Source organism: Mustela erminea, chromosome 6, assembly GCF_009829155.1.
Source record: "Mustela erminea isolate mMusErm1 chromosome 6, mMusErm1.Pri, whole genome shotgun sequence".
NCBI classification, from domain to species: Eukaryota; Metazoa; Chordata; class Mammalia; order Carnivora; family Mustelidae; genus Mustela; species Mustela erminea.
Window position 1 is genome coordinate 25,854,299 of NC_045619.1, and position 13,076 is coordinate 25,867,374.

The 13,076-nt window shown below is 34.9% G+C and overlaps 1 protein-coding gene across 5 annotated transcripts in view; it reads left to right on the forward strand.

The window, feature by feature from the left end:
- The window catches only part of CEP83 (centrosomal protein 83), a 140,010-nt gene that overhangs the window by 57,267 nt on the left and 69,667 nt on the right, over window positions 1-13,076 (forward strand). For all 5 annotated transcript variants that reach the window (XR_004286687.1, XM_032346766.1, XM_032346763.1 and 2 more), the window contains exons 4-5: window positions 6,965-7,057; window positions 9,477-9,608. Coding sequence is in view for 4 of the 5 variants with exons in the window: in XM_032346766.1 (XP_032202657.1) it covers window positions 6,965-7,057; window positions 9,477-9,608 (225 nt within the window). In the remaining variant the exon portion in view is untranslated. The remainder of the gene's footprint in view (window positions 1-6,964; window positions 7,058-9,476; window positions 9,609-13,076) is intronic.

Genomic DNA, 13,076 nt, shown 5'->3' on the forward strand with positions numbered 1-13,076 from the left:
TAGTATGACATATCATCCAATTCGTGGATTCATTTCACAGCAGTGTTAGAAGTCGGTTATTCAGTATCTTCTTGAGCTGTTCCATTGTTGGGAAAAGTAGCACTAAGCTTAGGTTAGAGCCTGTATGGTGGTGTTTTATTCCTAGGTGTATTTGGGACATTTAAACAAACAATAATCTCAGAAATATGAGTTGAATAGGCAAATGTAATGTAAGCCTATAGAACTGGTAGATATATGTGTTCTGCAAAAATTGAGAGGCCCATAGAAATGGGAATCTGTGAGTACTGAACCCAAGGAATTCAAAGTATTCTTTTGGCATTGTAGATATAAACACTGTAGTCTTCTTTAGCTTATTGTTTGCATGTGCTTGGTACAAATAAGCATGTCTACATGTTACTCTGAAAAAACAGAGTAATTATGCTAATATCAGATAAAATTTACTTCAAGACAAAAAATGTCATGTAAGATAAAAAGGTCATTTTTATACAAAAAAAAGGTCAGGTCACCAGTGTTGAAGTGAAGACCTTCAACAAACATCTGTTTTTATGTCTTAGTTTTGTCATGTGGTAAAGAGGATGAAAGTTGTTAACGGCGGTTTTTGTAGGACTAATGAAATAACATGTATATTTTTAGTACAGTGTCTGACACATGTTGATACTCAAAAGTGGTGGCATTTATTCTGTTTGAATGTGTTCCATTAAGGGCAGGACCTTTATATATTTTATAATATATTAGCAAATATTTGTTGAATGAATGACTTGAAGAAATAGAATAAATGAATGAATCGTAATTGTTGTTCTCTTCATATGTATAATAGTGTTATTTCTTGTCTCATATCTACCTAAAGCTTAAGCATCTTAGAGTCAATGATGTTGTTTCCTATCTGTAATGAGTTAACTTGTGTCTGCCAAAAAATATGTTGAACTTCTAATGTCTAGTACCTCTTGTTGTTTCCTATCTGTAATGAGTTTTTTCCTATCTGTAATGAGTTAACTTGTGTCTGCCAAAAAAATATGTTGAACTTCTAATATCTAGTATCTCAAAATGTGTTTGAAAATGGTCTTTGCTGATGTAATTAGTTAAGGTGAGGGTCATACTGAAGGATGATGGGCCCTTAATCCAATGTGACTGGTGTCCTTCTGGAAGAGAACAGAGACAAAGACAGAAGCACGGGGTGAGGGGCGACGGGTGGGGGACCGAATGTCCTGTCATGACAGAAGCAAAGATTGAAGGGCTGCAGCTGACAAGGAAGAACAGGGATCAGCAGCACTCTGCCAGAAGCTAGGATGAGGCAAAGAAGGATCCTTCCCTTTAGGGCGTGTGGCCTTGCGGACAACTTGTTTTGGGACTTCTAGTCTCCAGAACTGTGAGACAATAAATTTCTGGATTATTTTTTATTTTTTATTTTTTTAAGATAGCCAGTTTATGGTCTTTTGTTGTCAGAGCTCTAGGAAACTCATACACCATTCAAAGCCGAATTCCTTTTTGGAACATTTGTGACACAGGATCTTTATTCTCTGCTTCAGTGCTTTCGGTGGGAGAGAACCTCATAAATGTTTAAAGTGATCCAGTTTCATTCATGGATTGGAGTATGTTAAGTATTTTCCCTCTCATGTTGAAATGAAATCATTTTCCGTGTAGCCTCTCTTTTGGTTTTTACACTGTTCCTTGGGTCTACACAAGATAACTTTGGACATTTCTCCATGGGGTAACTTTGCTGGTGTTTGCTGACAAATCTAATTTGTCTGGTAAGGTTTCTTTTCTTTTCTTTTTTTTTTTTTTTAAAGATTTTATTTATTTATTTGACAGAGAGAGAAATCACAAGTAGGCAGAGAGGCAGGCAGAGAGAGAGGGGGAGAAGCAGGCTCCCTGCTGAGCAGAGAGCCCGACGTGAGGCTCGATCCCAGCACCCTGGGATCATGACCTGAGCCGAAGGCAGAGGCTTAACCCACTGAGCCACCCAGGTGCCCCATTCAAGATAAACCATAAGTGGTTTCTCTATGATATTTATCTGGGAAAGTTAAGCTAAAATAAAGATTTATATATTTATATATTCATGTTGGAACTAAATTTAGCTATTTGCTCTATGGGTGTTAGCAATTTATACAAATTGCGAATTGAATAAAATTAATTCAACAAAGTAGAATCAGTAATAAAAAATAATAAATGTTTATGAAAGATGATTATTTTCAGATGATTTTCAGTTGAAAGATGATTATATTTCAGATATCAAAGATGATATACATGTATTATCTTTTTTACCTACAAAATGCCTTTTCTGAACTTAGATTTAATATCCCTTTGGCATTTATAGAAAAATGATATCAAAGATAGTCAGTTAAAGAATATTGCTGTGTCACTGCTGTAGTTGTAATGAATGGAAATAATAATAGTGCCTAACTTAGAGGGTGATGGTAAAGATGAAATGAAACAGTTCATAGAAAGTGTTAGTATAGTGCTTTGATGTAGAAAATGAATAGAACATGTTAGCTATTTTTATATTATTATTATGTACCATGTTAGCAGAACCTTTTTTTAAAATATGAGTTGTTTGATAATATTTCTGTTACAAATTTTAAAAGTTACTTTACCAAAAATTCATATGCTTTCTTTGTGCCAGGCAATGGAAACTATATAACCCAGTATGTTTCCCATTTTATTTGGCTGCCAGGAAGCTCAGAACTAAATTTATTATTCAGTTTTTCATTTTTAAAAATAATCTCTGACACAACAATATCTGCCTTCTTAGATTAAAATGTTCTTTGAGGGACACCTGGGTGGCTCAGTGGGTTAAGTCTCTGCCTTCAGCTCAGGTCATGATCTCAGGTTCCTGGGATCAAGCCTTGCATCAAGTTCTCTGCTCAGCGGGGAGCCTGCTTCCCCCTCTCTCTCTGCCTGTCTCTCCGCCTACTTGTGATCTCCCTTTCTGTTAAATAAATAAATAAAATCTTAGAAAAAAATTCTTTGAAAAACAGTGATCTATTTTATATTCTTAACATGATAAGTGTTGGTGTAATATAGATTTAGTATAGGTAATGACACATGGACTATTGTATGATAAGTTTCTTTTGAGATAAGTGGTGGCAGTATTCCATTAGAAGTCTAGGACACAGTGTACTTTTCTCCTAAAATGGCATGAAGAAAATAATCCAATTTTTTGTCTTTGTTGTATATGTGCTTTGGCAGGGGTTGGGAGGAAAGATGGATTTTTCTTATGCATGTGTGCTTGTTTTTTGTAAGATTCTTAGGAGATTAAAAAAAAAATCAGAGACCTTATAGATTATAAGACTTTTGGTTAGTTACTAACTTCAGTTTTCATTTCTCCTTTGTGTTGATTTATATTTCCATTGGTACATTTTCCCTACTGACTTAAGGACTAAAGTAAGAATACATATAAGTTTTGCTTTCAATCTTTTCAATCTTTTTTGTCTCCTTGTTGCATTTTGGGTAGATTCTTTTGACATGTCTTCAAGTTCACTGATCTTTTTCTTCTGCAGTATCTTATCTTACATTAATCCCATATAGTATATATTTTTCAGCTCAGAAGTTGTAGTTTTTACACTTGAAGTCCGATTTAGGTCTTTTTAATAATTTCCTTATATCCACTTACCATATTCAGTCTTTTCTCTAGCTTTTCGAACATAGGGAATTCAGTTACAATAACTATCTTAATATCTTCGCTAATTCTAACAACTGTATCCCTTCTGGGTTGGTTTTGGTTGATTTTCCTGTTTGTTTTGGGTAGTATTTTCCTGCTTCTTTGCATGCCTGATAAATTTTTATTGGAGGCTAGACATAGTAAATTTTACTATGCTAGATATTTTTGTATTCTGATATTCTTGAGCTTTGTTCTGGGACAGTTACTTGGAAACAGTTTCATGTTTTGGGGGTTTGCTTTGAAGATTTGCTAAGTGAGAGCAGAATAATGCTTAGTGCTCATTACTTGCCACTGCTGAGAACCTTCTGAGTACTCATTTCTCAATGAAATGACAGTTTTCAGTCTGGCTTTTGGAAAAAGGAACTATTCTTGGCTCTGTGTGAGGTCAGATTACTTACCTAATTCTTTCAGGTCATTCTTTTCCTGGCCTTAATTAAATATTTTCCTTACATGCATATGCTGATTGGGGTACTCTTCTGAATGAGCCTTTGGCAGATCTTCATAATTTTGTTTTTGTGCCATGTTCTTTTCTGCTACCCTGCTTGTGATTCTAGCCACATTGCTCTCCCTGGATTTGTAGTACCATTTGCTTAAATCAGAGAGTCATCAGACCCTGCTTGGATATCCCTTCTTATACATGGCCTGGAAGCTTAGTTTTCTTTGTTGTTTGTCTCTCAAAGATCTTTGCTGCTTAATTATGCCCAGTATCTGGAAAACATTTGATTTCTGTTTATTCTTTTGTTTGTTTTATGTAGGAGAATAAATCTGATCTCTATTATGCCATCTGTTGGAAGTGGAAGCACTTTTATTTCTAATTAACCTTTAATTACAGAAATCTCAAACAAGTACCAAAGTAGAAAGGGTGGTAGTGTTGCATCCTCACATACCCGTCAATACTTACCATCTCTTAGCCAGTCTTGTTTTATCTTCTGACATCCCTGCTCTGTCTTTCAACCCTTCTGGATTATTTTGAAGCAAATTGTGTTATCTCAGCTCTAGTAGTTTAGTATATGTATTTCTATTATATAGCAAGACAGTCTTTCCTTTAAAAGAATAGCCACAATACCAATATCATACCTTAAAGTATTTATTCCCTAATATCTTTTAATACTATATCTTTGTTCACATTTCCCTAATTTTCCCACAGTTTTGCTTATTTTTTTTTTAAAGATTTATTAATTCAAGAGAGAGAGAGTGAGCAAGAGAATGAGAGAGAGCACTAGCATGGGATATGGGCAGAGGGAGAAGCAGACTCCCCGTTTGGTAGGCACCCTGACCCGGAGCTTCACCCCAGGATCAGGATCCCAGGATCATGACCTGAGCCAAAGACAGATGCTTAACCAACTGAGCCACCCAGGTGCCCCCAGTTTTGCTTATTTTAAAAGTTGGTTTGTTTGAAACAGGATCTAAATAAGGTCTATCTTGATCTTTATTATTCTTTACCTTTTAATTACTACCCCTTCTCTCTTTGGACTCTTGATACTCTCACCCAGACTCTTGACATATTAAACCAGATTTTAAGAAGAGCTTTCTATCTGATTTCCCAGCTCCATTCACTGCCTTCCTCTGCCTCCTCCCCACCACCCCCCACCCCAGTTTACTCTCACCATAGTTTTGATCCATCAAACTTCTTCCTAAAATATAGATATGGTGATGCCCTTCTTAAGCTTGAATACCTTCAGTGAATAAGCAAGGTACAGAAGAAATAATGTGTATAGTATGCCTTTCTTTATGTAAAAATTAAAAAGTGATGTATATATATATGCTTATATATTGTTTCAAGAAAGATATATAAGAAATAAACTATGATTGTTTCCTAAAAGGGAAACTGGATAAATGAAGGAAGATGACTTAGTTTTTTAATACTCCTTTTGTTTGAATTATGTATCTAATTATATTTATTCATTTTAAGTTAAAAAAAATTTTAAGTAACTACTGTTGAATACTAAGTAGATTATAAGAGTATGAACGTGATACTTGGGAATCCTCTGCCTGTGGCTCCCACCTCTTTCCCTTTTTTCCCGGCCAGGATTTAGCTCTGGAGCTAAATGACATTTGGAAATGTTTCAGCGTAGCCTTGATTGTCACAGTATTTAGAGAGCGTTAATGTAGAAGGATCCAGGATTCTAAATTGTCTGTAGTGCTTAGTGCGGTTCAATGCAAAATGCCTGTAAGTTACCTTTGAGGAACATTTTTTCCCCAGAGAATTTAAAATGTTTTCCATTCTTAAGTTTCTGTTCTACCTAAACTTTAGTTTTCCCATTCCTTTCATGTGCCATTATTTCTCTACTTAATATCTTTTCTGTTGGTCTTTACCAGTCTGATAAGCCTATATTAGTTATTTTTATAGTTATTTGTATGTATGTTATTTTCACATGAGTTTGAACTTCTTATGGGGCAGAAATGCTTCTTGTGAGTTTTTGTGATCTTTAGAAAGTAAGACTCTGTGTATGCTTCCGTTTCTATAAAAAAGGGGGATGATAATTTAGCTATGTTGAGGATCATTGCAGGGATTAAATTAAGTTAGTAAATGCATGGAAGGTATTTAGAACAGTATGTTATATAGATTATATAGTAAGTTGCAGAATGCTTTATATATAGCAAGTATTCATTCAGTGAAGTTTTTGAACTATTTGGAGTATTGATGAATAAATGTTTTCAGAGGTTAATGTAAGTACAAACCGGATTTTTGTTTGTTTTTTTTATAGCCAGTATTTGATAATTGAGTGAGCCAATGTGCCAGGCAGTAGTGTGAGGTGTTGGGAACACACCATGGTGAATAAAGACTGTGTTTGCCCTTCAGGAGCTTATGTAAATACTTAATCACTTTTTGAAATATGAGTTCTGTAAAACAGCTTAATAGGGAGGAGCCTTGTTTTGGTGGCTAGAGTAAAAGTCAGCCTTTTCTGATTGAAAATACGTCTGAATAATTCTCTGTGGTGTACCAAATTATTATACCTTTATTTTGATTGCTTTAGGAAATGGAAATATAATTAGCCATTATATAAAACATGATAACCTTAGCTGCCAACATAGTTATCTCTAACAATAATAATAATAATAATAATCAGTGACTATCTTTATCTCATGTTAATGGAATTGTTGATGTCTCTGAGAGCCTGAAATTGAGGCCTTCAAGTATTCTTTCAAATGATGGTTCTGTTTATATAGTGATTACTGTAAAATTAGGTATGTAGTGAAATTTCTATGAATTGGATTTTATTGTTATAATTAAGCATAAAATTTGGTGAATTCTTTAATATTGTGATTTTATATTTAGAATTCTTTGTTTCTCTGCATTACTAGGTATTAACTCCACAAAAGTTGGAGTTGTTACGAGCCCAAATACAACAAGAATTAGAAACTCCAATGAGAGAACGTTTTAGGAATCTGGATGAAGTAAGTAATTTATATAGAAGGAACTGTGCATTTATTTTTATGTAACTGATCAAAAGCACCATTTCCCTGTTCAGAAACCCTGCAGTAGCTCCCCTTCTAACTTAAGGAGCTTTTAGGGCTGCACAAGATCAGATGCCATTATCTGTCTGACTTCCTTTCTTCCATTCTTATTGGACTCTTTGGTGTTTCTTTGGCACTCCAGAAATGAAACAAATCAAGAATCTTTGTATAGGGGCGCCTGGGTGGCTCAGTGGGTTAAAGCCTCTGCCTTTGGTTCAGGTCATGGTCCCAGGGTCCTGGGATCGAGCCCCACATTGGGTTCTCTGCTCGACAGGGAGCCTGCTTCCTCCTCTCTCTCTCTGCCTATCTCCTCTGCCTCTTGTAATCTCTGTCTGTCAAATAAATAAATAAAAATCTTAAAAAAAAAAAAAAAGGATCTTTGGTATAACTGTTACCTCTGGCATGAATAGTATCTTTCCAGGTATCTCTAAGCCAATTTCCTCTCTCTCTTTTTTTTTTAAAGATTTTAAAAATTATTTATTAGGGAGAGAGTGTGTGAGAGAGCACAAGCAGGGGGGTAGAGGGCAGAGTGAGAGGGAGAAGCAGACTCCCTGCTGAGCAGGGAGCTCAACTTGGCCTAGCCAAAGTCAGAGGCTTAAGCAGCTTGGCCACCCAGGTGCCCCTTCCTCAACTTTTTTAAGTCTTTGCTGAAATATCACCTTCTCAATGAGGCCTACTTTGTGAACAGCATGTATCTCTATTTAATATTGCTTCCTGCCTCTCCCTTCACTTCTTAGACCTTTGGATGTTCATTTACCCTGCTATACTTTTTATTTTTCTCTATTACTTATCCTCTAATATGCTGTATATTTATTGTGCTTATTTTTTATTTTCTTTATTACCATCTCTAGAATGTAAGTTGCATGAGAGAAGGAACCTTTATCTGTTTGGTTCATTGTATATTCTAAGTTCCTAGCATACAGTAGGTACTCAATATTTGTGGAATGAAAGAGTGTTTTCATGCAACCCTAGAAAAATAGAAAATTGTTACAGTTTTCCTTCAGACTGAAATGTTTCCTTTCTCTTATGAAATTTCATGTTTGTAAAATATAATTAACTGTTTAATAAATGAAACAGGAAAAGATGGCCTATATTAAGTACTATGCCAGACATATATATATATAATATATGTATATATATAATGCAACTTTATTTAATGAATAGCTTGGGTCTTATATATAACACATGAATATTGTCCCCTTCAAAATGGACCTCCTCTGGAAAGCTGTAGTCTAGTGATGCTGCCAATGCACAAAACAGGTTTGTTATGTAGATTATATAGTATGTTGCAGAATGCTTTGTATAATAGAAGTATTCATTCAGTGAGGTTTTGGACTCTTCCCGAGCATTGATGAATAAATGAATGAATTAAACTGAATATTACTCTCCATTTTTATAAATTTGTTTTTATACATGACTTTTATAAATGACTTACTGGTTTGTGAATATCCTTCTGGTGGGTAACCAAAGCATTATGGTTGGGAGTAGACTTAAATTTTGGATTTAAAGCCGCTTAGGCCTAAGGTAGGTGATCTAGTTAAATAAAAGGTTTTGTTGTTGTTGTTTAAGTATATTTTTAATAAAATCATAAAACCGATTTTCTTGGTTTGTATACTGGCTTAGAGAAATCATTCAACCAAAGATTTACAGTGAGCTGAATATTTTAGAAGGTGTTTTTATATCTTAATTTCCTGATGAATGCTGAAATAGTGTCTCCTTCATCTTTTCTACTGCCTAAGTTCTTATTGACTTTAGAATGCCAGCAACTTTTGTAGTGTTAGCAGAATTGGAGCATATCAGAGATCTGCATGTGTTCCTAGTTAGTCAGGAAATTTGGTGCTACATATATTCTTCAGACTGGTATGTTGAACTATCATTATAATACTTGATTGAACCTTAAGTTGTTGTACTAAATATTCAAATAGTCTTTTATCTACTTAGAATTCATCCTGTCTTTCAGGAGGCTGTTTTATATTTTACTATAGAGTTAATTTTAAAAAGTTAACTAATTTAGAAAGGTATACTACATTATTAAATATTATTTTATTAGGCCTACAGGTCAAAACTTCTGATGTGCTATTCATTTTCATTATTATGAGAATCACTGAGGAAATAGGGTAAATTGAATGGTAATGTGTTTTATTGGCACCTTCTCAAGAATGTACTGATTCTGTATGTAGGATACTTGTCATAAGAATTTTCCAGGATTTATTTATATTTCTGTTGAGCTTATTTTTTGCTTTTTAGAATGGCTTTCAATATAATGCACTTCAAAATTATATTTGCAAAAGTGATTTTTGGAGTGAGTACAAATTTCATTTATAAACTTGTCATAAATTATAGTCTCCTTTTAATTTAGGAAGTGGAAAAGTATAGAACTGAATATAATAAGCTTCGCTATGAACATACATTTCTCAAATCAGAATTTGAACACCAGAAAGAAGAATTTGCACGTATTTTAGAAGAAGAAAAAATAAAATATGAATCAGAGGTGAGTGGTTATACTGGTTTAGTTATTCTTCTTCTAGTCAATAAAATTTTATGATTTTTTTGTAAATTCTAAGTTAGTTAATTGCATAATTAAGTTTCATTAATTAATGGTGAAGTATTTGGCATGATATTCATCTATTCTATATTAAGATTTTTATTGGTGAACATTCTTTTTGGCTGTTAGCTTTTCCTCTTTTGTTCCTCCTTTATTTTGCCCCAGTCAGTGGAGGTAGACAGTCTCTTATCTTCCATAGCCAGAGAGTTAAATTTCTTTTTGCACATATAGTTTGTTTATATGATTTTTTATGTAGCACTGTCCCCCTCTACTTTTTGGAACAAAACCACATTAGGAGAACTCTGGCTATCAGCCCATGTACCTTGTTTCTACTGACAGAAATAAGGGGCTTATACTTTAGAGTGTGCCCATCACATTCAAGAAGTGTATTTTGTTCTTTCTGATGTCTACAACTGCAGAATTTTCTCTCTGCTGCCTGTAGCATGTTCCCCTACTCTATCTCTACTGCTTGGGCAGCCTTTCTACTCATTTTATGTTTCATTTCCTAATTTTTGTCAAAAATAAAATTTGTGTTTATCATTCTTTATGGACTTTTATGTGATTTTTCAAGAAGAAAGAAATATATCAGTTCTGTTATATTGAAATAAAAAATCTAATACTAGTGGAATATGTTAAAAAAAAAGCTTGGTATCTGTAGTTATGTGAAATATTCTATGTGTAAACACACCTGCATTATTTATTTATTGCATCATCTTTATTTGGAATTAAGAATGAGAATATACTCACCTTTCTTTACTAATTACTAATTGGATCAAACAGATCTATTCTTTTTATTATTTTTGAATTTAAATTCAATTAGCCAACATGGAACATATTAGAACATTATTAGTGTCAGATGTAGAGTTCAGTAATTCATCAGTTGTATACAACACCTGGTGCTCATCACATCCTATTCACTCTCTTTTTTTTTTTTTTTAAAGTCATGTGGCCTCCTTAATGCCCACCACCCAATTACCCCACCCCCCACTGCAGCAACCCTCAGTTTCTCCCCTATAGTTAATTAAGAGTCTCTGATGGTTTGTCTCCCTCTGATTTCTTCCCATTCTGTTTTTCCCTCCCTTCCCCTATTGTCTTCTGTGCTGTTTCTTAAATTCCTCATCTGAGTGAAACCATAGGATAATCAACTTTCTCTGACTTACTTAGCTCAGCATAGTACCCTCCAGTTCCATCCACGTCAATGTAAATGGTTAAGATTTCATCCTTTCTGGTGCCTGAGTAATATTCCGTTGTGTATTATCTATTCATCTGTTGATAGACATCTCCACTCTTTCCATAGTTTGGCTATTGTGGACATTGCTGCTATAAACATTGGGGTGCATGTGCCTCTTTGGATCACGACATTTGTATCTTTGGGGTAAATACCCAGTAGTGCAATTGCTGGGTCATAGGGTAGCTCTATTTTCAACTTTTTGAGGAAACTTCATGCTGTTTTACCGAGTGGCTGCACCAGCTTGCATTCCCACCAACAGTATTAAGAGGGTTCCCGTTTCTCCGCATTCTCGCCAACATCTGTCATTTCCTGACTTGTTAATTTTAGCCATTCTGACTGGTGTGAGGTGGTATCTCATTGAGGTTTTGATTTGTATTTCTTTGATGCCGAGTGGTTTTGAGCATCTTTTCATGTGTCTGTTGGCCATCTGGATGTCTTCTTTGCAGAAATGTCTGTTCACGTCCTCTGCCCATTTTTTGATTGGATTATTTGTTTTAGGTGTTGAGTTGCATAAGTTCTTTATAGATCTTGACTACTAGCCCTTTATCTGTAGTGTCATTTGCAAATATCTTCTTCTATTCCATAGGTTACCTTTTAGTTTGTTGACTGTTTCCTTTGCTGTGCAAAAGCTTTTAATCTTGATGAAGTCCCAGTAGTACAGTTTTGCCCTTCCTTCCCTTACCTTTTGAGACTTGTCTAGCAAGAAGTTGTTGCAGCCGAGGTAGAAGAGCTTGCTGCCCGTGTTCTGTCCTCTAAGATTTTGATGGATTCCTGTCTCACAGTTAGATATTTCATCCTTTTTGTGTCTATCTTTGTGTATGGTGTAAGAAAATGGTTCAGTTTCATTCTTCTGCATGTGGCTGTCCCATTTTCTCAACACATTTCTTCAACACATTTGTTGAAGAGACTGTCTTTTTTCCATTGGACATTCTTTCCTACTTTGTCGAAGATTAGTTGCCCATGGAGTGGAGGTTCCATTTCTGGGCTCTCTGTTCTGTTCCATTGACCTGTGTGTCTGTTTTTGTGTCATTACCATACTGTCTTGATGATGACAGCTTTTTAATAGAGCTTGAAGTCTGGAATTGTGATGCCACCAGTTTTGGTTTTCTTTTTCAATATTCCTCTTGGCTATTCAGTATCTTTTCTGGTTCTACACAAATTTTAGGATGATTTGTTCCAGCCCTGTGAAAAAAGTTCATGGTATTTTGATATGGATTGCATTGAATATGTAGATTGCTCTAGGTAGCATAGATATTTCCACAATATTTGTTTTTAATCAGTGGGCAAACTGTTTCATGATTGTTTGATATATAAGAAGCTATATGAACATTGGAACATTTGAGTCCATTGGTAATACAATACTAGAAAACTATGAATATTTAAAATAGGCTTTTTTTTTTTTTAAGATTTTATTTATTTATTTGACAGATAGAGATCACAAGTAGGCAGAGAGGCAAGCAGAGAGAGAGGGAGAGGGGAAGCAGGCTCCCTGCTAAGCAGAGAGCCCGATGCAGGGCTCGATCCCAGGACTCTGGGATCATGACCCAAGCCGAAGGCAGAGGCTTTAACCCACTGAGCCACCCAGGCGCCCCTAGGCTTTTTTATTAAAAACTTCTTCACAACTTTAAGTGGTCTTAATGACCTCTTGTTATAATCTCTTGTTATGATCTCTTGTTATAATAGTCACTGTGATGGGACAGAACTGTATTATTTTATCCATTTAAAATGAGGATACTTGAAGCATAAGGTAAGCAACTTGCCCAAAATCTAACAAAAAGTCAGCAGCCAAGTTTATGGTAGAACTCAGGTACCCCAACTACCAGCACAAAGTTTGTAGTTTGGTGTGGCAATTTCAAATCTCTGGTAGTTAGGAGCCATCCAGCAACTAATTTTGTTAAGAGATCTGTCAATTTATACTACTTGTGATGACAAGGATAGACATAAAAGAATTACATTTAAAAATTCTCTTGTGGAAAATAGGAATGATAAAGATTTTCAGCCTAAAATGTTGGTTTAGTGTATTAAAGAATAACCACTGAGGTTAAGGATACTGGTGCTTTATTTTATATTTTGCATTTAAAATCTAATGTTGATGTTTATCTGGCAATAATTATTGGCATTCTCTAGTTTCTTAGTTTTATTGTTTTTCTAAAGAATGAAACTTGCATCTGAAATCTGATGAC